Source organism: Heloderma suspectum, chromosome 6, assembly GCF_057233095.1.
Source record: "Heloderma suspectum isolate Gila_16-S chromosome 6, 16-S_ref, whole genome shotgun sequence".
In the NCBI taxonomy this organism is placed as follows: domain Eukaryota; kingdom Metazoa; phylum Chordata; class Lepidosauria; order Squamata; family Helodermatidae; genus Heloderma; species Heloderma suspectum.
In genome coordinates, this window is record NC_139463.1 from 17,314,797 (window position 1) to 17,341,859 (window position 27,063).

The following is a 27,063-nucleotide window of genomic DNA, read 5'->3' on the forward strand; positions in this document are numbered from 1 at the left end:
ACAGGGGAAAGGGGGAAACAAGAGCTGGGAAGGAAGGGACAAGGTTTGTGTATGTTAGCTGAGCAAGGAATCCAAGTACTAGGTAACAGCAGTTGCTATTTGGGGGAAATAGTGCTGTAACTGAAGTACTCGGGGACAGATGCGTAAGGACTGGTGCACCCCCAGCAGTCATGTCCCTGCACTTGGAGCACATAGAAAGGGGCTCTACACTCATACTGTGGGCTCACCCTGTTTTGTAGTAGGGCCAACCCTGGAACCTACTCAGATCGATTTTTCACAGTAGAGGCTGGTGGCTCCAATGTCGGTGGGGCAGTGAATCCGCTCTGGGTTTCGGTCAGAACTCTAATGGAGCTATCAAAGGTGCAGAAACACCTTGGATAGCTTCTTTAGAGTTCTGACTGGTTGTGACTGAAACCTGGAGCGGATTCACTGCCCTGCTGACATCGGTGCCATCAGCCTCCACTAGATTTTCATGAAACTGCTTCAGCGCTTTTAGAAATGGAGACAGATCATTCAGTACAAAAATCCAGGTTTAATAGAGATTAAAAATCACCAGACATCTCAATTCATTCAGTCCTTCATCAACAACAACAACAACAACAACAACAAACAGAGGAGAGGATGGGAACTGAGGTTGGTACGGTTTCCATTCATTTAGTTGTATTTACAACACTTTAAAAAAAAAAGATACAATATATAAACAAACAATAAGAAATTAAAATTGAGTCAACCTGTTTCAAACAATTTTGCAACATTTCTTTCAAAAATAAAATAAAATAGATAAATTACACGGTGGGGTGAGAAAGAATCCGTCATCTGACCCTTCCTGTGGCTTCATTTTTGCAAGAAACTATTACACACACTTTTTAAACACCGAGATAAGCACTTTTAGAAACTATTCCTTTTGGGTCCCACTTCATTTTCTCAAATCTACAATCTGGACCACAGGGAAAATACCAGGTATGATGCAATAGTAGCAGAGTTTTGGCTGAAGAACACTGCATAATTCTAAAAAGAAAATAAATCATATGAGACACAACAGAAAGTCTGCCTAAGGAAGCCTGGAGAAGGATTTCTCTCTAAATAGCATTCTCTACTTCCCTGTACCCACAGCCATCTATACTTGGGTCTGCTTATTATCCAAATGTTCTCACCAATATTCTTTGTTCCATACTAATGCTACAAGATCGTAGCATTACTGACAACCCAGATAAAGAACAGCCCCAATATTCACCCACCACTAAAGTCAAAACAGAAACTAAAGTTTGACACTACACACTAAAAGCATCTCTTAGAGCCTTCCCTAACTCAGTATCCACCAGGTGTGTTGGACGACAACTCACATGACAGCACAACCAGCATGGCCATTGGTCATACTGGTGGGGGATTATGGTAGTTGTAGTCCAACATGTCTAGAAGGCACTGGATTAGGGGAAAGTCTGCCTTGCAGTATAAGGCTTACACCAATAAAGCAACTCACTAAAGAGCCCAGGCAGACTGCGTAGAAGGAAATGCTACAGAATTCCATATATTAAACAAGGCTATACATTAAGGCACATTGTGGCAATGCCAATCTGACCCAAAACGGGACAGAAAAAATTATTCATACATACACACATTCCCACCCACCTGCTTCCCCTCTCATACACACACACACACACACAGTGGGCCGGTTCGAATGATCGCCACAGCTCACCATGGCTTATTTAAGCCATGGTGGGTTGCAGTGTGTGCCAGCAGCCATTTTGAATATTCAACCCCTGGTGGGGGGTTGCCAGGGTTTGTTGTGTCATCCAAACCCGGGCGATGGGCTGAGGGTTAAACAATGCTCAAATAATCCTACAACAGACTATGGGTTGTTTGAGAGTTATTTAACCCTCAAATAACCCCTGCCACCTAAGTTCAGACAACATGACAAGCCGTGGCAACCTCCCTCTGGGAGCTGAATATTCAAAATGGCTGTCGGCCCACACCACAATCTGCCATGGCTTAAATGAGCCATGGTGGGCTGTGGTGATGGCGCAAACCTGGTCAATGTATCTCACTCTATGGCTCTACCTACATCTACTCTATTCTAATAAGAAAAAATGGGCAGGTGGATGAATTAAAAGTGCAGCTAGTGTCTTGGATCTCTTTGCTCCATGTAGCTCAGTCCTGCAATGTTCACCTGAGCCAGGGATGGGCAACTTGTCAGCCAAAACATCTGGAGGACCACATCTCCCATGTGCCCACGGGAGACGTATGGCAAAACATCCGGAGGGCCACAAGTTCTGCATCCCTGAGCTAAGCCCTCCACATAACCCTGCAGAGGAACTAAAAATTGCAGCATGCCATTCTCAGGAAATGGTGGTATGGCTAGTTCAGAACTTAAGAGGCAACCTGCAGCATTTCACACAAGCTGAGATGTGATCCGAGGAGCCCCATCAAGTTGTCAAAATGGATGTCTTATTTGAGAACCCTTCTTGCTTAAGGGGATATAGAAGATTTCAAGACCTATTTTGGTGCAAGGCCCTGGTTTCTGAAGGAAGCCGAGCTAGTCAGAAATTTGTAATCTGAAGATCCAGCACTCCCTCTCTGCTCACATCTACCCACCTTCACCCATCACTGGAATAGCCTTGCTCCTCTGCAAGGGTTAAAGGCACTGGCGCCTTCCAGATGTTTTGGACTACACCTCCCATAATCCCTGATAATTGGCCATGCTAGCTGGTGCTGATGGTAGTTGTAGTCCAAGACAGCTGGAAGGCACCAGGTTGCCTACCCACATTTAAAGGCATGTTTTGCACTACAGGGATTTTCAGAGCAATTGCAGCCCAATAGAGCGCAGTCCTGCAACCAGTTAAGGCAGGCAAGTTCAGTGAAATCCCAAATTTTTCAACAGGACTTTTGCAGTAAGGCACATAATTGCAAGAGTCTTGTCTTTGGTTTTAGGTTTCAATGTCAAAGGCATCCTTGTAGGTTTAAAGGTAAGGTAAAAGCCCAGTGGTGCCTCTTAGGTGGCCAGGATTTGCCTGCGAGGACAACAGCAGTCTTGCAGGATGCTTTGGAAAATTGTGCCGACACAGAAGATTAAAAGAAAACTTTTCTACTAGTCCATGGAGCCAGCATTATCTGCAATAAGATCCAAGGAGGATAGAAACAAGATAAAAACATCAAGGAAGGGAGGGAACCAAATCCCAATGATGTTAGTATATTATATAACAGGTAAGCAAATTTTAATGGGCAGGTGCTAAAAGCTCCCTTTAAAAATGTTTTATAGGATCTGTGAAGGAGCTTCAAATGTTGGAGGCAGAGAGCCTAGGTATAGCATTACAGCTGCAGTCTTTTTCCAACTACAGCAGCAAGACAATTAAAATCGGCATACTGGGTTGGGCTGGGCGGAGGGAACAAACATTAACCATTAATGAGTTAAACCTTTTTGGCTACAGAACTTTATAGCTAACTCTGCTCAGATAATATCAAAACATACCTGGGGGGGGGGGAGTAATACAAGAAAACAACAGATCTAATGCCAATAGCCAGACCCCATTAGCAAAACTGGATATCGCCATCCATCCTTGGCGGGCGATGTTAGCAAATGGTTTGTCCAGCTGAGAATGCTGGATGAAACGCTTCCCCTTAAAATTAAGTCCCTGGCCAACCGCAGGCTGGAAAAAGCAGATGGAATAAGGCAGCCACTCCCTTTCAAAGCAGTTTTGAAAAAGAACATTATAGGTGCTGTCATATTCACAGGGTGGAGCATGCTAGGTGTGAAGAGGAAAAGAAAAGAACAGGCCACAGAGGCTGGCTATACAGGATTAGTCATAAAACCACAAAAACCCATTTCATCCCATCCCGTTTCCAGCAACCCACACACGGAGGCACCTTGGTTTTCAAACAGACATCTCGGTTCTCTTTCCTCACACTGCCAACTTGAGCACTTAGGGGCACTGCAGTCCTTTCCCAAAAGCAGAACATCTGTCGAGTCCTTGCCTCATGAGGCCCGCCCAGAGGCAGGTCGTACTGCGAGGTACCAGGGTTCCAGGCCCACAGGCACAGACTCAAACTCACCAGGAAACAGGTTGGTATTAAAATAAAAATTCAGTCAGTGTCTGGAGACAGAGGGGTGGAAAATATTCACAGGACCAGGATAGCTCTCAAAATGGTAACTGTCCATCTGAGGGGCCATGTACGATGAATCCAGACGTGTCATTTGCTCTCAGAAAAATCCAACCACAACCACCACAACACACAACAGAGAAAAGAGACATGGGAGTGACCAAGATATGCCGAGTCTCCTTCACATCATGTGGGAATGTCTTCGACCACCGACTCGACAGACCCAGAGACAAAAACCCCCATGGGAGATGCACGATTGTCCCAGTTGCTATGGCAACCTACACGCCTGTTTTCTCTTTGATCCAGGCCCGTAGCTGGGAGACCCGAGTGTAGACACCTGGCTTGTTCCGTCGGGCACAGCCATCCCCAAAGCTGACTACGCCAGCCAGAAACATCCTGTTGTTGGACTCTATGCTGGTCAGGGGTCCACCAGAATCTCCCTGAAAAGAGATGACAGCACAGGTTACAAGAGGGCTCCTTTCACCAGCTGCCACTTCAGGGAGCCATTTCATTCCAAAGAGACACCGGCATCTGTGCCAGCTCTTACCCAGTCTCCCAGAGGGTTCCTGTGCCCCTCTGTGGGGCTGGACCCTCTGAGAGAGAGAGAGAGAGAGAAGGAGCAAGGAAAGGGGTGCAAAGCGAGGCAGAGAAGCAGGAATTGGCAAGGAGCAGTCTGCAAGCTGGACACAGTGGCTGCTTTGTTACTTGAAAGTCTGCCAATTGGAAAGGAAAGCTTATATGAAGGACAGGGACCAGCCCAATCATAACACGGAGAAGCTGAGCAAGTTGACCCGTGGAGGCCGACTGTTTCCCACAGAACTACAGCAGCTCAGAGAGTAGGGCAATCTCACTCCACCGCTAAGGCCCTCTCCCTGTAAACCAGGAATGGGGAACCTCCAGCCTGCAGGACCGAGAAGGAGAGGGGAGCTGACTCCATGGTCTCGAAGCAGTGGCTCTCAAGTAAAGCCAGCATCACTTGGCCCTTGCCTTCCCTATCAGGAAAGGCCTGAAGAAATCCAGCTCAGTGGGAACATCCTGAAGTGGCGGTTCCACTGAGCTGAGCAGGACAGTATGGTTCAGATCACAATCTCTGTTGTCCTCCGCCCAGTGCTTGCGTGCATCTGGGCAAGCAGGTATGGGTGCTGTATGCCAGCAGAGGCCTTTGGCCTCACCCACTGTTGGCACACAGCCTCCAGCATGCTGGTGCACAGCCAATGCACCCCTCAGTCTGGAAGAGTTTCCCCACCATTCCTGCAGAGATTGCCAAGGCTCTTACCTGGCAGGCATCAATGCCTCCCGCCAGGATCCCAACGCACATCATGCGTGACGTCATCTGATTGGGCAGCAGCATGTTGCACATGGTCTGGTTGATCACCTTGATTTCCGCCTTCTGCAAAATAGTGGCGCCCTGACCTGCCAAGGATCAGAGAGGTGCGCATGGGTCTTGGGGAAGCAGGAACCTCCACCACCCTCAGGCAGAGAACACATTGTTCATTCGGGACTTTCTTACAAACACGACCTCCTGGGTTTGCAACACTTTAACCCCACCCACACCCTAGGGGGCTGCTTTGAAGGACTATCCAAGTAAAACTACTGGCTGTGAGGAATCATCACCATAAATGCAGCCCATAAGCCAAAATGTCTTCTTTGGTTTGGAGAAAATCCAAACCAGCATGGATTAAATCCGAGCCAGCATGGATCTGGAAACTTTCAGTACTCTCTTCTAGGCAATCATTACCAAGGACCTGAAGCTCATTTCTGGGCATAAGACCAGCCAACTTTGCTGACACCAGAGACAAGTGCACCTTTATGCATCCTGAAAGCCACTTAATTTATTCCTGCAAATGTCAGATGTGTTCTGAGCCCTACAGGCTCTTCAGGGTACAAAACATGTTGAGCAATTGTGGAAATGTCTGTGCTAAATATTTTTATAAAATTGTTTTCATGCTCTTTGGGGATGTTCCCTTTACGTTTTCATGCCTGATCTGTAGACGCATATTTCTACCTTGGTCTCTGTTTGCGGTAGATAGCACGTTCCACATTACATGTGTTAATTGCAGGGGTAGTGGTGTCCAATTTGCAAAGTCTTCCAGCTTGCAGCAGTGACATGGATTCAATTATGTTCTGGCATTTTTCGGCAGTAAAAATTTACCGATATTTCAGGAAGAGTCATATATGCAACTGTACAAAGCCTCCCATTTCAAAACACCAGATAGTGGTCTGATTTTATACATAATGGGCTGGATACAAACTCAGTCATGCTTACAGTAGACCCATCAAAATCAATGAGACTTCAGCTAGTCATGATTTCAGAGGGTCTAATCTAAACTATTATTATTATTAAATTGGATTTCTTAGTCACATTTCTCTTTTTAAAAGACCCAAGATGACTTACAACAAGATTATTACAAAATAACTCAAATACAATTACTACAAAATAGCTAAAAATTCCCATTAAAAATACAAAAACATAACAAAAACATAAAGAACAATTAAAACATCAGTACGGACCACAAATAACTGATGCATAAAAGCCCATCATATGCCTTCAAATGCCTGGGAGTAGAGGAAAGTCTTGACCTGGTGCTGGAAAAATGACAATGTTGGCACCAGATGAGTCTCACTGGGGAAAGCGTTCCAGTCAGGGGGGCCACCACTGAAAAGGCCCTCTCTGTTGCTGCTGCCCTTTAAACCTCCCTCAGAGGAGGCACTCGGAGGAGGGCCTCAGATGTTGATTGTGGTGTGCAGGTAGGCTAATAGTCACCTAAATATGACGCAGTTTGGATGCAACCCAGCATTTGCCATTCTACCAAAATGTAGGACAGTTGCTGCTGCTCCAGCCTTTTCCTAGGAGCTCCCCCTTTCCCTGACTTACCGTCTTCTTTAGTTGCTCCCCATCCAGTCACCCAGATGGCTTTGCCAGCAGGGAACTCATGGCTGGCATCAGGCAGGCATATGGGCTGGATCTGCTTGGTGAACGTGATCGGGCTTGTCAGCTCCATCACAGCAATGTCGTAGTCGAAGGTATAATCATTGAAGTTTGGGTGGCGGATAATACTCTTGATGCTCCGCATCTGAACGAAGCTGTTGGTCCTGTCCCGCTGGTCATGAAGCCCCATGAAAGCTGTCCATAACTTGGGATCATAATACCTGCAAGGAGATTGCCATGTGGTGTTTTGCAAGGGCATAACCAGCAACACCATTAGCTGCGTGAGGCTTCTAGGAATTTAGAATCCTGAAAGCCTCAGCTCAGCTGGGAAGCAGGCTGTCCAGCTCAGAGGCCAATTCCGATATAACTGGACCAACACTGCTCTCTATTTCTCAGCACAGGCATCAGAGGGCCTGATCCTGTTAGGCCAGCAGGAAGTGAGGAAGGAAGGAGAGGAGGACTGGGGCAAGGGAGGAGCGTAAGGACTATCTTCTGAGCAAAAAAAACCCATCATCAAAAAGCTTGTTAAAAATGTTTTAATTTAGTTGCAGAAGCATACCACGAGTTCTTCTGCAAATATTTCTTTTTTTCTTTTAGCACTTCTTGAGATTCACCTCTTTGGTATTGCTGTTCTTCTTGTTTGGAAAGCAGAGGAGAAAAGACAAAACTCTATGCACCACAAGAGCAAACCTCACTGTGTGCTACTATGGATACTTTTTACATCGCTCATTCCAACAATCCATAGACTCATAGAAATATAGGGTTGGGAGGGGTCTTGGAGATCATCTAGTCCAACCTGCTGCTCATTGTAGGATCTACCGTCATCCCTGCATCCCTGACAGATGGGCCACCCAGCTTCTGCTTACATCCCCTCCAGTGAAGGCGAGCCCACCAGCTCCCAAGACAGCCTTGTTCCACTGTCTAACAGCTCTTACCATTGGGAAGTATCTCCTAGTGTTTAGCCAAAGTCCTCTTCCCTGCAATTTCCACCCACTGGTTCTACTCCTAACCTCTGGAGCAATAGAAAACAAACCTGCACCACTTTGCATGTGTGACAGCCTTTGAAGATCACCCTCATAACCTTCGCTTCACCACGTTAAGCATACCCAGCTCTTACAACTGTTCCTCATAGGAACCTCACACCATCTTTCAACACTTCTTACAATGGCCCTATAAAAGGTAAGCCAGTACTAAGATCCCAAGGGGGCTGCAGCTTAGAGAACTGTGGCTTTCTTAAGACTACCTACTAAGCCCATAACAGAGATGAAATGGGAGCCAAGGAATTCCTGGTTCACAGATGAGTCTTAGTGATGCCAACTCATTTGAGGTCCAAGTCAAAAGATTAAAAAAAAAAATCAAGTTAGAGAAGCAAACAGGAAATGAGCAAAAGAGAATAAAAGCTGGTAGGATACCAGAGAAATATCTACCCACCTGATAAAGTTCATTTCCCGAAAGCAATGTGCTGCCGTCACCAGCCACTTCTCTGATATCAAGGAGGCCCCGCAGACGTGACCCTCAGCCTTGGCGTGTAAGCTGACCTGCCAGGGCCACTCACCCACATCCGAGTCCTGCCCGCCTACAATCCGAGACTGCTTGCTATACGAGCGCTTGCCACAGTCTAAAAGCAAGATGCAGAAGCCCCGAGAAAACAACGCTTGTACAACTTTGCCTCTTGGGAATCCAGAGCAATACCCTCCATCATGCCAGGGACTAGATCCTTATGGGGAAAACTAAGGATGTCAGTGAAATCCATAACAGAACCAAATGAGTTCAGATTTTTATGAATCCAACCCATGGATTCTGCAGTGGACCGTCTTTTCCCCAGTTGGGCAGATTCCACGGACTTCTGGACTGTTTTTCTAACTTTCCCAAATTTTGCACAAATTTAGTAACAGAAAAATATGCACACAAAAAAAACCCAGCTAAAATTGCGCATTTCCCCCATAGGCGAAATAGCATAAAATTTTGTTACACAGTCTGTACATCCCCAAGGAAGATGCTTCCAAATGCTTTTGCAATCAACCAATAATAAAAAAGGGAAGTTATCACATGAATCTGTGGCCAAGGCCAAAGAGGCTTGTTGTAATAGTAAAATCATCATCATCATCAGAAGGTAGGTCATTGTCATCACTCTCATATTACAATGGGAGGTAAGCACAACAGAATGACTTCCTTAAGACCTTCTAGCGAGCTCATGGCAGAGGTGAGATTTGAACGAGGGAGGAGGGACTTCCCAGTTCATAATTCAGTCTCTTAGCCACCATGCTATAACAGCTCTTGTACACATTATATATTTGGGTAGATCATACCTATTAGAGCTTTGCTTTTTTCCAAATGGAGATGTTTGTAGGGCTGCAAGTTTTAAAACTGATGAATTGATCCACTAAAGATTTAGTGGAGTGAGCCGCAGGGGGCTAATTTTAATGGGTGGCATAAAGTTTAGAGCATATTTTATTTTTCTGAAATTATTTTGATGCTGGTATGTAGGACAGGGATAGTTAAACACAAAGGAATCACAGATGCTCTTTCCATCTAACAAATCAGTTGTGGCAGTTGTTTATTTAGTCATAAATTATCTCAACATCTTTAATACCTAAAAAAACAAACAAACCCTGTTTTATGTAACATGAACTTTTAATTTGCTTTAAAATCAATTCATTGGCTAAAAGGCAGATTATTAACAGTGCAACCCTATCCACGTCCACTCAAAAGTAAGTCCAACTGAATTCAGTGGAGCTTACTCCCAAGTAAGTAAGCATAGGATTGCAGCCAGAATTCCACAGAGCAGTTTGTAGACCTACTCTTTGGGGTGATGAAAGCACAAACAAAATGTTTTTTTTTTAAAGCACAGTAGGTTGATTTTAGATTTCCTGACATTTCACCAAGTGATCTTGGACAGCTGACCTAATTTTCTGAGACTGAGAGAGAGAGAGATTTCCTCAGATCAACAACCTCCTCCACTCTCCTGAAAGAAAACAGGCAAGACCATAACTCACTGCAGTTGTCCTCGTCTGAGTTATCACTACAGTCCTTCTCGCCATCACACTCTGGGTTCTTCTTGCTCACACACAGGTTGTTGCGGCATTGGTAGGTGTATTCTCGGCAGGGGACGATGACTGCTGCAAGTGAACACAGAGAAGGAAGCTCAGTGGCAGAAAAGCATTTCACTGGGTCACACAGTGCCATTAGTCTTCAGAGAGGGTGCTACATTTGAGCTGGGGAGGGTGGGGGTGGCTGGAGGTGTGGAAGTGTTTGAATTTCTCATGCACTGTTGCCTCCTTTTATTCATTCATTCATTCATTCATTCATTCCATTCCTACATGGCCCAATAGCTGAAGCTCTCTGAGCAGTTCACAAAAATTAAAACCGCAAAGTAGCTGAAAGCAGATGCCCTTGACATCGTACTTCCAGTAAGAATTTCCCTGCTGCATCAGACCAAAAGGTCCATCAGCTCCGCAGAAGAGGACAACCACTTCCTTCTTAGAAAACAGAACAGATAATGCTGGGATATCTGCACGTCACTGCACTGAGCACCATCTTCCTTGTTGGGAAAGGCCGTTTGCCATAGTCCATGTAAACACAGGTTCTGTGTCGAAGAATATCAGAGAAATCGAATGAAGAGGGTGGTGTTCCACTGGTCTCTCCTGCTGCTGATTAACCCCCCTCCCACTGCCTCATGCAAGATGGACAGCAGGTCTGTGCTACATTTATGGCTCCAAAGCCAGGCCTAACCTGTGTGGGCAGGCAACCAAAAAGGGCTTTGGCTTGTCCTCTAGCCACTGCTTGCAACTCCATTCCAGGCACCTCAGTACCGGATACTTACCAGAGCCGCACTTTCCCTCATCGCTGCCATCGCCACAGTCATCCTTGCCGTCACATTTCTGGAGCTCCAGGATGCACTTGCCATTGTTGCATTTGAAGTTATTGGCTGGACATTCTGACAAACAGAGGGAGAAGCCGCACGTCACAATCGCTAAATAAGGAGGCACTGAAACTGGTCATGGGTGCCACAGAGGCAGGGAGTTTGATTAAAGTCGTATCATTTCATATGGCTCCAATCACAGGTATCTCCACACACACACACACACACACACACACACACACAGCCTGAGCAGCTCCCTCTGTCATGCAGTACTCACGGCACTGCAGTTCATCACTGTTGTCCCCACAGTCATCCACGCCATCGCAGACCCAGAACTTCGGCTTGCACCAATTGTTTTGGCATCGGAACTGCTTCTCGGTACAGTCTGAGGAAGGAGACAGCAAAGAGGTCAGAGAATCGCCATCAGCCACTCAAAGCAAAATGATGGTGCAGCACAGTGTTGATGGGGCCTGAGATGCAGGAAGAAGGAAGTCAAGCTTCGTCGGTCAAACCCCTCTGAGACTGGATTAGTCCCGACCCGGAACCAGCCAATTCACAAAGGCAACTGTGCCAAAGACCAGGAAGTTGAGCTTGGTCTCTTCCTCAACACACACAGGCCTCTGAAGCATTTAAGTAACAGATGAACACAGAAAGGGAGAGGGATCTGGTAACCGAAATAAAACGTGAACTGGGGCCTGTTACTCAAACCATTCAGTACCGTTATTATACCAACTCCATCGGCTTCCAGTACATTTCTGAGCAGGCCTGGCATCACCACCAGGCACCAGTAGCTCCTCAGGCCCCAGCCTCAGACAGGGCCCACCTGCACTGACACCTACCCTGGTGTCTGCCGGCCCCCATTTTAATTTCCCGTAACCCCTCAGGTATATTGTCACTCCAGGGCACTGTGGGAAACGTTGTGCCCATTACTGCTGCCAAGTAAACCCACTGACACAGGAAGGGACCCAAACAGAGGGCACTTTGCTGAGGTCCCGCTCAAGAAGTCAAGATTGGAGACGGTCCTTTTCCCAAACACAGTACTAAGTGCTCGTTGTTACCTTTAATGCCTTAAATAGTCTATGACAGGGACACCTGAAGGACTGTCTCCTCCCGCATAAGCCTGACCACCAAGGATGTAGGGGTGGGGTCTTGTCCATGTCCCACCATCCCCAAAAGTTCAGCTGGTGAGTACACAGAAGATGGCTTACTTCCTGGCACTGGGAGTTCCACCCAGCTTCCTTCCCCAATGGCTATTCTATAAACAACTCTGTTTCAACAAATCGGTTAAATTACAGGCTGCAATCTCCCAAGCTGCTATTTCTTTGCTGGTTTTGGACAGCGTTTTCACAATTTTGATAATAAGCCACCTTGGATTCTGTCTTCCCATTGTACTCAAGTATTTTAAATAGAAAGCAACAAACATTCAGAAAGCTGTTGCCCTTTGGTCTTTCTATGGCATATTGGGACCTGCCCTTCAGATCAGCTAAGCCACTCATCCTGTATATTTGAACTAGGAAGGAAAGAAGTCCAAAGCCCTGGAAACTGCCCATCAACATGGCCCTCTTTACTGGGCCTGTGCATTTCCTGCAATTTCACCCAAACACAGGAAAGGCCTCAGAATTTGGTTCTGGCTGCAGAATTCAGAATTCTAACAAACGTGGCTTTGTTTTTTAAAAGTCAAGTTTCTAATCCTTATAATGGCGAAGCTTTGCTTCAGATGGTGTGGACAATGCCTGCTGAACCCCCTAAGCCAGTAGAGGGGCAGGTGGGCTTTCCTGGAGTCCTGGGGGCAGGGGGGAAGGTTTTTGTTGCCATGAATGGTCCCTCCAACTAACTAAAGGAGAATAAATGATGCAAACAAAAAGATATGCAATAAAATTTTCATCGTTTATGCAAGTTGCAGAATTTGAATCATTGTAATGCAGAATATTGATTTTTTTAAAAGCATAAATTATATACAGCTCTGTTCATGCAGCTCTGCCAAGCTCTCAAAAGACTTCTTATATAAGGAGACTTACTGCAGTTTTTCTCGTCGCCACCATCTGTGCAGTCAAGCCAGCCATCACAGAGCCTGGCTTTGTCGATACACTTGCCGCTTGGACACGTAAACCTGCCTGGGCATGCTACAAGTCAGTGATGGTGGGGGGGAGGGGAGAAGGGAAAAGAAAAAAGAGAGAGATGTTAGCCTTGTAAGTAGCCAAGAACACCAATTCCCTATCAGAATGGAACGTTTTCAGTTTGGGTCCATGGGAAGTCTTTTTCCCCTGGCACTCAGCCTTGCAACTCCCATGGCTACCCTTGGATGCAAGAGGCTCTAAAAGGAATCTCCGACACTCCTTCTACTTATGCACACAGAGAACATGGCCAAGAGCACTCACATTAGGACATCATGCAGAAGTCATTCAACACAAACTGCCACCAGAAGACTCCTAGGTGCCCAAGTGGAGCCATTTGTCAATGTATGCAATGTGTCACATTTCCTAAATATGAGAACTTAAGTTTGGTTCTTCTTTGGTTCTTTAGTCCCCATTCTAAACTAAAAGGCCCAAATGCTTCAGCCATTCCTCATAGAGAAGGTGCCCAAACCCTCCCACAACAACCTCATACTTTCACATTTCCACTTACGGTCGTTAGAGTCATAGGACAAGAACTCTGCCCAAAAGCCACTGTCAACCAACGAAAGGTCTGAATGGAAACGGACAGTAATCTGGTTGGTTTGACTCGATATCACCAAATTTGTATGATGACCACAGTACCTGGCAGGGGCACATGAAGGCAGAGCGTCACATGAAGGCAGAGCCAACAGCAAGAGGGCCTCTTTCGAGACATCAACATCCAAAACACAGAAACACTGAACAAGACAGGATCTTTTCACTCACGTTTTTCCCCAGCATAAATAGCATCCTCATTCTTCATTATATTAAACTAATCATGTCCAATAATGGCAGTGATTTGGGGAGGAGGTATGTGTGCTCCTCAGTGGTGGCCCAATTATTTGTGAAACTTGCTCCCAACAGAGATATGATTGGCTCCAACAGTTCTGACTTTTAAATGGGCTTCAAAAACCCCTTTGTTCCAAGTTGCTTTCAGTTGAGATGCTGGCCTGAATTTCTGATACATTTAATGATTATAGTATTGCTGGTTTTAAATTGTTTTTCCAGTGGTTTTATACAGGAAGGCCTGGCGTGCTATGGTCCATGTGGTCACAAAGAGTCGGACAAAACTTAACGACTGAACAACAAAATTGGGGAGTTAGACTGTGGGATAATTTTAAATGCTGTTTTAAACGATCATATGTAATTGAAAAGGGATATTGTAGTTTTCTGCTTTATCATATGCAAACTATCTTCACAGGGCCTTGCCCTGAAAGATGGCCTAGAAATATTAAATATTAAATAAATAAAAAGGCCAAGACAGCTGTGTCCTGGCCAACCAAAATTGCTGCACTGGAGAGCTAGTTTCCCTAAATAATAAAAAAAAAAGTATGGGGCCAGGATACCTCAAGAACTGCCTTCTCCTCCATCTGAGCAAAGGGTTGGATGTGCCCGATCTTGTCTAATCTCGGGAGCTAAGCAGGGTCAGCCCTGGTTAGTACTTGGATGGCAGACTGCCCGGGAATCAGGCTTCCTGCACTGAGCAGGCGGTTGGACTGGATGGTCTTTAAGGTCCCTTCCAACGCTATGATACTATGAGTCTATGAGTCTGCCTGATCATTGAGGTTCACTTCAGAGTCTCTTCTTTCTATCCCATGAGGCTCAGCAGGCTTATCTAACAGGCAGGGCCTTTTTAACTGGGCCACTAAAACTGTGGAATGCCCTTCCTGGCAAGATCTGTCAAAAAAAACCCCTCTCCTCCCACATATGTTCAGCAAGTTGTTTTATGGTCTGACACTGCTGTTCCAATTTCTTTAAAAGTATACATTTGGAGTGCATACAATTTATACATTTTCAGTGTTTATTGTTTTATATTTGTGCACCTTTTATTCCCAAAGCACTGTACAGAAGGATTAATGCCTACTCAAGAGCAAATTGCAGTCGTAATAGTAATGGCAGCATTAGTAATATTAATAGCTTGTCTGAATTTTCCATATTTGTTATTAAAAATGTGTCATTGTTTGGAGGTTTTTCAAACTCTGCAATGCATGTTGCAGCTTTTTGTCATAGTGCATATTTTCCAAATTATAATAAAATAAGAACAAAAATGTTGGAATATTCAAAAATCCACTCAAGGGTAGTCTTTGAACATTTCCTAGTTATGGGCTATAAACTCAGCGCCACCCCGCTGCAGCAGCAATATTGGACTCCCATTTTCCTCATGGAAATCACAACCTTGGATGATTGTGGTTTCCGAATCCAATCCTTGGTTCTTACTTTACATTGTTGATTTCTACATAGTCCTTGTTGCAGGAACTGAGCGGAACGCCAGGCTCCGTAAGGAAAAACTCTTTAAAGCGCACCTTCACATTATTCTCCTTGGGGACCTGAGGACGAGATTGGTGGGGGCAGGGGGAAGAGAGGGAAAAGGAAGTGGTATCACTGCAAAGCTAGTTCCCTTTTATATTGCCTTCCCAAGCCACTTTGACAACAAAGCAGCAGCAAAACTAATCATATCGCATAGCTGGAAATAATATGAACATAAGAAGGTCCCCAGAGGTCTGGTCCAGCATCCCGTCTCCCACAGCAACCACCCAGATGCCTCCAGGAAGCCCACTGGCATGGCATGAAAGCAAGAACCCTCCTCCGTCGTTGCCTTCCAGCAAATGGTAGCATGCTGCATCTGAACATGGCGGCGATTCCGTGGAGCAGGGTTGCTGAACCTCAGGCCTGCAAGCCAAATCTGGCTTGCTGTAGTTCCCCAGATGGCCACACCCCTGGCCCCAATCCCTTGCCCCAACCACCAATTGTTTTTGTGGGTTTGCACAGCTTCCCCCACCCCACTCCGAACTCTAGAAGGTTGAAATACCTCTCCAAGGTTCAGTTCCTGGCAGCAAGAACTTTAAGCTAAAATATGCTGATATTCTGACTCCACCCCCTTGCCTTCAGCTCCATCCCCTTTCATTTTATTTTATTAATTAAATGTCTTAATTGCCCGTCTGGCCGGTCACCTGGCCACTCTGGGCAATATACAATAATACAAACAGTTTAAAAACAATAAAATTTCACATTCAAACATCATTTTCTAAAATTTCCCTAACCCACCCCAAATGCCTGCCTGAAAAACCAAGTTTTCAATGCGTGGAGGAAGCTCATTAAAGAGGGGACATGGCGGAGTTCCCTAGGGAGGGAGTTCCACAGAGTGGGGGGCCACCACAGAGAAGGCCCTCTCCCTCGTCCTCACCAGCCTAGCTGTCCTGGCTGATGGGACACAGAAAAGGCCATCTGAGGTCTTTGCCTTCAGCTCCACCCCTTTGCCTTTAGCCCCACCCACCATGACAAATGTCTCCCAAGAGCTTGTCTGAAAATGAATTTGCCCTCGGGCTGAAAGAGGTCCGACACTCATGCCATAGAGCCTTCATGACCAGTAGCCATTTGTAGACTTCTCCATAAATCTGTCTAATGCCCTTTTAAACGCACCTAATCTAGTGGTCACCTATCTTCTCTGCCATCCATCCCATCTTGGCACCAGCATTCTGTTTCATCTCACCACCAAGATCCTTCTGACGACATACAAATGCACCGGTGGCCTACCTGTGGTCCCCCATCCCCCTTGAATAGAAAGTATTTTCTGTTTTAAGGGCTACACATCCTAAAGAAGCCTCCTCCCATCTCTAGCTTCTTGCTAGGACAATACACAGGTTCGAAATTCGCACTTTGAATCCACAAACAACCAAGCTCTTTTTCTAGGCTTCTTACCTGTATATTCCAGATGCATTCCATATCAGCAGGATAGTGGGCTGGGTAATAAGGGGTGCTGAAGTTCCCAGATGTTCCTGTCAAAAGCCCACCGCAGGCTAGAATAGAAGGAAAACAAAGTGAGCCCTATTTTGGAGCTTCCTGGATAAGCAGGTAGGAAAAGAGACACTTGTGCTGAGCAGTCTTTAATGAGGTTAAGCTGGTCTCTGGAGGTACCAGATTTACTCCAAAGGCATGGATTTAACCCAGGAGACCAATTATGTCTCACCTGCTCACATCTGTCCAAGGGCTCAGCTTGATGCCATTCCTGCCCAACTCTCATTAGGAGGCATCATTAGAGCAGCCAGGAGCAGGAGGGAGCTGCTATTTCAAGATCGAGAAAGAAACCTACGCCCCAGTTTACGTCTTAGGAAAGTAAGCATTATGCTCAAGATATTTTTCAACAGTAATCGCTTTTAACCCCTTCTTTTATGCTGAATCAACCCTTTACTCTCCCTCACCTCCCAAAAAACAGAACAACGGCAGAATGTTCTTCTTACCTTTCTTCTTTGGCATCTGGAAGAACTCTGCCTTGAACCCCGGGTACCGCCCTTTAGCATCCGTGATCAGCATGACCAGCAGAACATTTTGAGAGGAAACAAAGGTCAAGTTGTATGATGGATTGTAGCTGCCACACAGTCTGGGAGCAAGGAAGAAGAGAAACATTTTGAGGGAGGTGTGGAGAAGGAAGTTACCCAAACAGTAGTCATTCCAGTGACCCCACTTCCACAATGTTGGTGTGGAAAGAAGCATCAAACAGCCTGTGAGGTAGGAAGATGAGTGATGCGTACAGGGCTGGCCTCAAGGGCAGGCATGGTTGGACACCTGCCAAGGACCCATACAGGGTCCCGCTGACAACAGCCCCCTGGAATTGTTCCTCCTCTTCACCACTGCAACATGCTTGTTCACCTGCCTCTCGCTCTGGCCCAGAATATGGTGGTGGTGAGAAGGAGAAGCAGTAGCTGCCACGGCCTACATGCTCACTGGCTCTCAGTTTGTCAAGCAAGAAAGTGGCAGTAATAATGAGAAAGAGGAGGAGGAGGAGGAGCTGGTGACTACAGCAGTGAGAAAGTAGACTCACTGAGGGAGGGGGACAGCACATCTGGAGGGCACCAAGCTGGGGAGCACGATGCTGAAGAGCCCAGAAGGCGCATAGATTAAGCGCATTGTGCTTTTCCAGGCATGCCACAAACTCTTACTGCCTCTGCCATTCATGGTACCTGTGCCACAGGTAGGTCCTCTGGGCCCCTGTAGGTCATGGCATCCCAGCCATCAGACTTACTTCACCAACAAACGAGGGTCCACAGGGCTCAGCGAGTCGTACACCTTGATGTAGTCGTTGCCCATGTTACACGGCTCCACATCAAACGTCGTGAAGGTCAGGCTAATGACAGAGTGTGCATCGGCCCTCAGCACCCACAGGCAGTGCGCATTGGATGAGTAGGGGCTGTTGGGGAACCCTGGGGTGGTGAAGGTGGTGACCATACCTTCTTTTGCATGCAAGGCATAATGGCAGCTGTCTAGCCAGGTGAAAGGAAAAACAAACAAAAAAAGGAGGGTCTTGGAATGCTAAAACATCTTAGATTCAGTAAACACATTGGTTGGCAAAGGAGCAGCAGATTTAAAAGCAGGAAAAAAATGTACACAAACATCCAACAGGTGTAGGAGACAAAATTATTGATAGCAACGGATTAAATCCAAGGTATTTTCAGTAAAGAGCTCTTCATTTCGCAACTGTATCTATTGTAATTTCTGAGATGACTTGCTCCAAAAAGGAGCCAATAATCTATGGATTCCTACAATGGTAGCAGGTGATTTAAATGTAAAAGCAGGCAAAACATATTGCTTGTATGCTAAAGTTTATGTTGCTGGTTAAAGAAAATGACAGAGAGATTAAACAGCCCCATCAACAGGCTAAGGACAGACACTACAGAGGGACTGAAACGGAAAACAAACATTTCACAGAAGCTTGAGATGTAGCACAGATTTCAAGATGCAAATTAAGACTTCTTGAATTTCAGATGTCATGTTTAAATTCATCTTTGAGAGAGACACATGTTGAAAGTCTCTCTCAAGTCTTATTGACAAACATATATTATTATTATTATTATTATTATTATTATTATTAAAATTTATGTGTTCCTTCCCACTGCAAAAAGCAATTTCAAAATGACTACAGTCACACACATAAATACAGAAATCCATAATTAATATAACGGGTGGGATTCAATATAAACCATAATCAGCACAATAATACAAATACAAACAAACACCATAAAAATAATATAAAAACAATACGAAAAGTGTTAATTCAGAAATCTCCGCCTCACCCCCACCCCCACCGCCTAGAATGAACACCACAAAGGAAGCCCACAATAATTGGGCCATTTGGACAAATGTCCAAATGCCTGGGAGAATACATACGTCTTAGCCTGGTGCTGAAAAGAGGACAGCGTCAGTGCCAGGAGGGCTTCCTTGGGGAGAGCATTCCATAAACATGGGGCTATCGCAGAACCGGCCCATTCCTGAACTGCCATCCCCACCCCCACTCTCAGAGCCATGATCCTAAGCATGTTTCATTAGAAGTGAGACCTGCTTTGCTGAATGGAGTGTACTCCCTACTAAAGCCCTATTCAGGCTTTAAGGAGGGAAAGGGACAGGGCGGGGCGGGGCGGGGCGGGGCGGGAGCACTCCTTCTCCTCACATATTGATTTTAACCCCCAGCCCAATGTCTGAAGTGTGCTCAGGATTCCAGGCCTACAACCCAATCCTACATGCATTTACTTAGGAGTAAGTCCCATTGAGCAACGTGGGGATTACTTCATAGACATTAGCATCTGGCAGAAAGAAAGAAAATACTGACTGTTCTCCCTTGGCCCCCCCAAATGTCCTTACTAATACAACACACATGTGGGCCCAAAGTGATTAATTAGGGTCACCATACGGAGTTGGGGAGGGCAGTTTTGTTTCATACCACAAGCAAGGAGCAAGTATATTTCTGGCATTTAGAGGGGAAATCGCAATGAACGCACCCCCTTTTTTGCAATTCAAACTTGCTTTCATTATGTAAAGTAAGGGACATGTTTATTATGGTTTGGACACTGTTTACATTTTTTGCTTTGTAAATACACTGGAGGATCAGGTCTAGGGGAAACAATAGAAAAGAGTCAAACATGCACGTCTCGAATCTACTCTATCCTGCTGCACCCCTAAAAATCCCTCATGAGCAATGTTGAAAAGAAGGTTTTAACTAGCAGATTATATATGTTCGAAGCAAATTCAAACTAGGAGACTGCTTGAGAAGGCTGTTCTGTTCTCCACTTCTCTCCCGCCCCCACTACCAAATTAGTTTCAGCTCTAGAAATGGCATTTTGGTGGCTGCATTTCAAGAACAAATAGTGCAACCCTATACAAGTCTACTTACAAGTAAACCCAGTTGAGTTTAGAGATGTGAAGGCCCAGGGGGGAAATGGGGAAAACTCAGGACATGGAAAATACAAACACACACACACACACACCTTTTTATGTCCTGGGACAGGGGTGGGGCGGGGGGAGAACCACAGAAAAAAAAGGTTTTTTAATTTTTTTCAGGGTTTCCCTGTCCCCACCACCCGAACCATCACATTTCTAGTTGAGTTCAATGAAACTTACTCCCAAGTAAGTGGATATAATATACAGTCTTCATACATCTTTCCCCCAGAGACAGACGTTCCTACCTGTCCCAAACAGAGAGAAGGAACAGATGCTATTGTTCAAATGACCTGATGACTAATTTATTGCTATTGATGTAAAGTCCAACTGAACATTACTTACTGTCCCATGAAGCCTTAATTATATCTGGATCAGAAGCTGCAAATTAAAACAAACAAGAAACATTTATTACTAACAAGTTAATTTTGCATGCTCAGTGTAAGGGAATCTCTCACCAGTTTGCATCGCCTGGAGACTACTGTAAATACAGAGGGTGGTGTATCTTATTTGAGGCAGTTTTATGTATGTACTTCATGAGAATCTCCTACCAAAGCCCTCAGCAAAAGCGAATGAATCATCATGACCAGGCTGAAAAACATTTCATTTCGTTATCACAGATTTCCCCAGAATCCATCCAATACTGCAAGCAGCATTGTGCCCCGAATTCATAAGTCTTGGAAGTGCAATCAGACAACATTTTTGTAGCTCCCTTTACTACAGGAACATTTTAATTTGGGGAGAGGGGAGAGATGGTAGATCAGACCCCTGACACACACACACAGGCCCATGCCTTGCTTCCCTCTTACCCTCTGAGTCTACCAGTCAATGCCATTTATGTGGAAATATCATCAGAAGATAAATGGGGGGGGGGAGTCATTTTGTGCCACTTCTGAACAGAGAATTCAAATTTCTTCAGATTTTTTTTTGTATGAGAAGTCTGTCCCCCCATCCCCCATTTCAGCCATACAAAAAGAAAGACAGACAGACAGACACCTTGCGGTTAGCTCTGAGCCCAAGACACCTCTTACAATTCCTGGCACTCCTGGTGGTTCCAGATGGACCTGTTTTCTGTTTGGAGTCCACATGGAGTAGAATCTTTAGTGTATTTCTCCCTCTCTACGGAACTCCCTGCCTGTTGATGCCAAGCAGGCACCAACGTTGTTTCATTTTTGGTGCCTGTTGAAGACATTTTTATTCAAACAAGCCTTCCCTGACTAGCCAGTCATGGTTTTACTGGCATAATCTGATTTTAAAGGTTTAATTTGTTGTTAGCGTTGTTATTTTCTCCCCTTTTTATAGTTCACAACTCAAATATTGTATTGGATGTAGAGCAGTATATACATCTTGTAAATAAAATAAATAAATTCCTGCTGCCTCTTTGAATCAATAAAGTGCTGAAATGTACAAGTGCTGCTTACTGATCATTAACAACCTTTCCTTTGAGATGGGTTCTCTGAGCCTTTCCTATCCACTCAGGCCTGGCTACCCCTCTGCAAAAGTTAGGAAGGAAGGCACGGGTGAGTCTGGGTCTCCAATTTGCATTGACAAAGCTTGAAACAGGAGACCAAGCATTAAGTTGCCAATTTCTACTCAAATTGATCACTTTGCCTTCCTAAATACTTCCTCTTATTTGCCACAGCCAAAATATGTAGCCCTGGGATCAAATGCTCACACCATACTCCCCCAAGCCAGGCCAAGGTTAGTGGGGGGCGGGGAGGGGGTATAAGATAAGACAGAGGCAGAAAGCACACTTACGGAAAGCAACGAGTGACTCAACTCGCAACTCTGGATTTCGTGATTTCTGCGGCCTTGTTGGATTTGACGCGTTGATGTTTGCCATGGCCTTGTCAAGGGCATCCGCCTTGTATTTAGGGACACTGAACTTTGACCAGTAGTAAGCAATAATGCTGCCTTCACTGCATGGAAGGAAAACATGTCAAATAGGTTAGAGCATGGACCGAACAATTAGGATTGCAAAGAGATGCCTTTGGTGACCCTGATTATCCTTGCTGACTGTTGGGACTACTGCCTTCTTACACAAAAGCTTCTAGCCCATACTGTGACAAAACTATGCTGGATAAAATTTAAAATGGTTCAGAATAACACGTATGAGCTTAGATCTTTTCTTCTTTGCAGAATTTTTTTCCCTGGTCCCACAGAGCTAGTTAGTACTTCCTTACCCTAGATAATTTTTAAAAACTGTGTGGGGAGGGCTTGTCTTTGCTCTCTGTTGTCAATATTGTCTCAGGAGGACTACAGTCCAATCCTAACATTACCCAAATGGTGCAGGTGCAATTGAAATCCCCAGCCTTGTGAAAGTCAGACTGCAAGGCAAGCCAAAAACAAGTTGTTGCATCAACACCTCAACCCATATGAGATACACTTCACACAAGAGTTTCCCATGCAGTTCAGCTTCCTTGCGCTTCAGGAATCTCAGCACCAAGCACACTACCCAAGCAACACGTGAAACACACTACGCAACACACCACTTGAGTAAACTGTGAATCAGATGCAATACTGCATTCGGTAACTGGGTGTCGCTATTTGTAGTTTGTATCTCATCTTGGAAAGGCCAAAACTACATTCTGTAATGCTGTGCTTTGTCACTAGGTGCCGCTATGCTGTTATGTCTGTTTTTTGCTTACCAGGACTAATCCCAAAATCTAGCTGAAAGCCAAAACCAGGTGCACCATCTATCTGTTCACAACCAGAAATACATAACTGTAAATTGCAAAATTATTTTAATTATTATTTACTTTACAATGTATATCTTGCCATTCCTAACACAGCTATCCATCAACTAATAAAACAAAATTTTAAAATCCATAAAATACAACAGGAAGAACTACCCACTAATAATCCAAAATTAAATCAGAAGAGTAAAGAATAAACAGGAAACAATAAACAGGAAACAAGCAACACGTGGTAACCCACACCAACAGCCATCAATTTGGCCCAAATGCCATACAAAAAAGGGCAGGTTGTAGCTTCTCACCTGAAGCTATGCAAAGAATTGCGAGATAAAACAATCAATAATCCACAGCAACAAATATTAGAACAGCTGCAATTTGCTTAAACAAATGGCATGTTTCAAGATGGAAAGCAAGAACAATATCTGACACATGAAACCACCAGAAGCATTGACACTAGTGTCCATTCTCTCTGCACCCCCAGCCCAATCTTTTCAATGCTTTAAAAATGTACAACACAGCTATTTCTCAGAGCCTGAAATGGCCTCAGAGATGTATTACCCACCTGAAGGCAGTTATCTTAGTCTCCTTGAGGAAAGGACCAACATCTTGATTATTTGTATAGATGTCTGTGAGCTAAACATAAAAAGGAGGTTAAATTCAGTATAAATACATTTCTAGTAAATCCAGCTGTTAGGATGAGCCTACACTTTCCACCTGTACCTATTTTTCTCATTGCCAGCACCAGTTGCCAATGCATTGCCTATTTAGCTGTTGGTGTTTTAACTGCCTTGCTTTATTACCAGATCTGCCCATTTTGAACGTGGCCCTAGGAATCTGTTGTTCATGTATTCATGGGCCTACCTATGTGGGATAATTTCTGAAGCCCTCAACTGAGGGCCAAAACTGGAAAGAAATGGAGGAGTGGTGGTATTACACAGATCATATCGAAGGCAAGAGAACGTCTGCTGGCTGGGTCCCATACAGGAGTGGTAAACCCCAATTTCAAAGAAGGAAAAAATCAGAACAGGATAGCCCTAAGCTGCTTTCCCCAACTTGGTGTCCTCCAGATGTGTTGGACTGCAACTCCCATCATTCCCAGCCAACCTGGATGGAAGTGATGGGAGTTGCAGTCCGACACATCTGGAGGACACCAAGTTGGGGAAGGATGGCCTTAAGAGCTTGAGAGACCATGTTATGGAGAGATTTGGAGTTGAAAGGAAAAGAGGGCACCACCACACCTAAGCCTGGAAGCAGGCAAATCTACTGTCTGGGAGAAGAGAGGCAAAAGAAAAAAAAACACTGCAGTGAACTCAATAGTTGGTGGTAGAAGCAGAGAGAGGACTAGCTAGAGGTTCCTCATCATCAGCTGCACTGCAGATGGCTGAGGATATGGGGAAGGTGGAGCTTGGATGCTGCAGCTGTGGGCAGGGCTGCCCAAGATGGTAAGTTGATTGGGAGGGGGCCACAGCTCAGTAAAAGAGCACCAGCTTTGCATGCAGAAGGTGCCAGATTCAATCTCAAGCATCTCCAGGATAGGGCTGGGAACAGGGCCAGCCCTGCCATTAGGCAGAATGAGGTAACTGTCTCAGGTGGGAAATGTGGGGGGAGGGGCAGCTATGGCAATCCCTTGGCCATTTCTCCTGAGCCCACTGACCTTCCCCTTCAGTTGGGGGGCAGAGCCATGTGTACCACACTCCTGCAGTCCCCAAACTATCCTGCTGCCCTCAGGTGCGGTGGAGGATAATGTCCCATCACCAGTGTTGAAGTAAAAGTTAATTGCTAGTCCAGTTTGCTTCTGTATGTGGAACGGGAGGGGGCTCCATCCTGTCCTTCCCCTCAGGCAGCGAAATGTCTTGGGCCAGCCCTAGCTGGGAAAGACTGCCGTCTTAAACCCCAGACAGTCACTGACACTGACAGTCAGAGTAAACAATATCGGGCCAGAGAGGCCAATGGGCTTACTCAGCATAGGCAGCGTCATATTGAAGCTCTGTTCAGTTCAACCCCAGATATCCAATGCAACACACTTCACCACGGCTGCCTTATGAGCCCAGAGTTCCTTACCATTTTCTTTACATTCCTGGCCAGGGTAGCAAATTCAGCGGAGGTGGAGTTTTCATAAGCATCGACGAACCGAGACCCCGTGAGCCTCAGGTGACCATTAAAGACCTTCTGCTCATGGACATTCCTGTCTGAAAGAAGACGTTGGGGGATGGAGGAAGACATTTTTAAAAACACTGAATGCACTATGATGTACACTACAGCACTAGAAGGGCCTGGAATGATTGGACTCCAATTAATTTGGGCACTTCTGTCCCAAAACAGGTTCAAGGCCAAAATAGACATTACTTTAAATTTATATCTAGCAACTACCTTCTTTTTTCCTTCAGTTTTACTCTAGAGCAGGCACAGCCCCCCCTTTGAACTGGGACCCTACTGTAGGGGTGGATTAATATCTGGATCAGGCCCTCTAGAGTAAAGAAAAAGGACAAAGGACACAGCTGCTAGATGAGACGCAGATTAAAAGCGATGTCTGTTTTGGCCCTCAGTTACTTTGAATGCAGGGAAGCCACGTGTGTTCGAAGCCCACTAACACAAGCCCAGCAATGTTGTGCCATCTTATTCAGAAAAATAAGCGCTCCCTCCCTCCGCTTCCATCCTTGCATCCCTACAGTTTAACTTGTAAGGAGGCGTTATCATCGGAGACGCACCCAGAGGCAGATACTCCTTGTACAATTTCACAATTTTGCAAGTAAGTTCAATAAGGGGGCAGAGTAAAAATCTCCGCTCGTGGATCAACCTTTTCCAAAAGATCGCACAAGCAGCAGAAATAGTGCACAGGAATATCGCATTCCATGCACCTTTTCTGCTGCAGAACAAGACAGCACCAGAAAGATGTTCAGGATCTCACCTGCATGTTCTCACACCCCCCCCAACAGAACTGAAGCTTATGCATGTTTAGCTGTCTTTCTCAGATTGGGTTGTATCCAATGTTAGTCTCACTTAAGTCCCACTCACTTCAATGGGTCTACTCTAAATATGACTTAAGATATAACCCCCTGATCGCTTGTTACCGATGCTTCTCCATTTCTTCCCTTCCCTTTCATTTGTTGGCTCCTTCCACTGTTAAGATGTAGATCAAAGATTGGAAACCTGGTGCCATCCAGATGTTTTGGACTATAACTCCCACCATCCCTAACCACTGGTCATGCTGCTAGGGCTGATGGAAGTTGTAGTCCAAAACAACTGAAGGAACTGACTCTCAGCCTAACCTACCTTGTGAGGATAACATAGGAGAAGAGGAGAACTACGTGAGCCCCCTTGGGTTCTTTGCAAGACAAAAACAAGGTGAGATATAAATGTAGTAATAATAAAAATAATAATCATTTCTTCAGGAAAAGTTACCATTCCCATTTAATGCCTTTGCATATTGGAGCATGTGATGATGCCACCACAGAAAAGGCCCTGCCCCTGGTACTCAGAAGCTGATCACATGGCTTGGGCAGGTTGATGTTAGATGCACAAATTCCTGGTGCATGTCTAGCTCACGCCTCTCACCCTGGAAAAGCTGCACAAGTCATCACTCTGAGCATGACACACCAGAAGTGCAAAGAAATGAGGTGCTGCCCACAGGCACACCCTTGCCAGACCCTTCTGGGCACCCTAAGTAAGAAAGGGGTGAGCTGACAGAATGCGCAGCAGGACTGGGAAGCTGGCTATTTGTTCATTGGGGAAACTGGAAAGCAGGAAGGTGATCCCTAAGAATTCAGAGCCTCTGCTTTTCGTTATTTAAAGGAAGAACAGCTTTCCCCAGGTTACTCAAGGTGATCCCCAGCAATTGAAGATAAAACCACACGACAGAATAATGATTATTATTATTAATAATAATAAATACTACTAAATAATAATGATGAATACTAATAAAATACTAATACTACTAATAAATAAATACTACTAAATAATAATGATGAATACTAATAAAATACTAATACTACTAATAAATAAATACTACTAAATAATAATGACGATGACCAGATTTTGACAAAATCCACTTTGACAGTTCTACTCTACAAACATCTAAAGCCTGATCCTCAGTTGAGAGCATGTTCTCCTAAGTACGCACAG

The 27,063-nt window shown here is 45.1% G+C and overlaps 1 protein-coding gene across 1 annotated transcript in view; it reads right to left on the bottom strand.

The window, feature by feature from the left end:
* Window positions 1-514: 514 nt before the first annotated feature.
* The window catches only part of ST14 (ST14 transmembrane serine protease matriptase), a 43,292-nt gene continuing 16,743 nt past the window's right edge, over window positions 515-27,063 (bottom strand). The window contains exons 3-19 of the mRNA XM_084803685.1: window positions 25,003-25,130; window positions 23,504-23,574; window positions 22,004-22,164; window positions 20,591-20,626; window positions 18,060-18,297; window positions 17,278-17,417; window positions 16,739-16,836; window positions 15,257-15,366; window positions 13,512-13,642; window positions 12,905-13,009; window positions 11,164-11,271; window positions 10,848-10,961; window positions 10,021-10,143; window positions 8,456-8,642; window positions 6,971-7,245; window positions 5,372-5,508; window positions 515-4,535 (exon numbers count right to left, since the gene is read on the bottom strand). Of these exons, the coding sequence (XP_084659811.1) occupies window positions 4,374-4,535; window positions 5,372-5,508; window positions 6,971-7,245; window positions 8,456-8,642; window positions 10,021-10,143; window positions 10,848-10,961; window positions 11,164-11,271; window positions 12,905-13,009; window positions 13,512-13,642; window positions 15,257-15,366; window positions 16,739-16,836; window positions 17,278-17,417; window positions 18,060-18,297; window positions 20,591-20,626; window positions 22,004-22,164; window positions 23,504-23,574; window positions 25,003-25,130 (2,324 nt within the window). The 3' untranslated portion in view covers window positions 515-4,373. The remainder of the gene's footprint in view (window positions 4,536-5,371; window positions 5,509-6,970; window positions 7,246-8,455; window positions 8,643-10,020; window positions 10,144-10,847; window positions 10,962-11,163; window positions 11,272-12,904; window positions 13,010-13,511; window positions 13,643-15,256; window positions 15,367-16,738; window positions 16,837-17,277; window positions 17,418-18,059; window positions 18,298-20,590; window positions 20,627-22,003; window positions 22,165-23,503; window positions 23,575-25,002; window positions 25,131-27,063) is intronic.